This window comes from Nestor notabilis, unplaced genomic scaffold (assembly GCF_000696875.1).
Source record: "Nestor notabilis isolate BGI_N333 unplaced genomic scaffold, ASM69687v1 scaffold3467, whole genome shotgun sequence".
NCBI lineage: Eukaryota > Metazoa > Chordata > Aves > Psittaciformes > Psittacidae > Nestor > Nestor notabilis.
In genome coordinates, this window is record NW_009935930.1 from 73,240 (window position 1) to 73,802 (window position 563).

The window sequence follows — 563 nt, forward strand, 5'->3', positions numbered from 1 at the left end:
CAACAGCCACAGCATCACTCTGCCCTTCCACTCTGGATGAAGAACAACCCACAGAGGTTTAAAAGGCTGCTCGAGTTTATTAGTTGCCATTGTGTGAGTACAAGGTAAGTAAAACGAGTTACCACGTCTGTGGGGAAAGGGCATCGTTACGTTGAGGAGTAGAAAGGCTGGTGTGGGAATCCTCGGGGGGGTGTTGCATTTTATCATCACAAAGCAGCATCTTTGCCTTGCAGAAGCCGCCCTACTCTATGGGGGGAAGGGGGATGCACCCGCCGGTGTGGGAGCAGCACCCAGCACCGACCCGCTCAGGCTGAGGGCCCGGAGCTGGGCTCACTCATGTGGCGCCTCCGTCCAGCTCCTGGGGCTGGCCCCAGGCCACAAGCCACCGGTCCCGTTGTCACCCGCAGAGGCTGGAAGAGAGCAGAGAGAGGGTCAGGGCAGTGCTGAGGTGTTGTGGTGGTGTTCTGTGTTTATCTGTGCAGCAAAGGAGTGGGTGCTCTGAGCATCCATTGGGTCAGGATGCACCTCAGGGTTGTCCCCGGCTGCCCTGGGTGCTGCACTGG

General features: G+C 58.4%; 1 protein-coding gene across 1 annotated transcript in view; it reads right to left on the minus strand.

The window, feature by feature from the left end:
• Window positions 1–305: 305 nt before the first annotated feature.
• PPDPF (pancreatic progenitor cell differentiation and proliferation factor) overlaps window positions 306–563 on the minus strand; it is a 1,791-nt gene continuing 1,533 nt past the window's right edge. Inside the window, 1 exon segment of the mRNA XM_010018065.1 lies at window positions 306–410. Within this exon segment, the coding sequence (XP_010016367.1) occupies window positions 306–410 (105 nt within the window).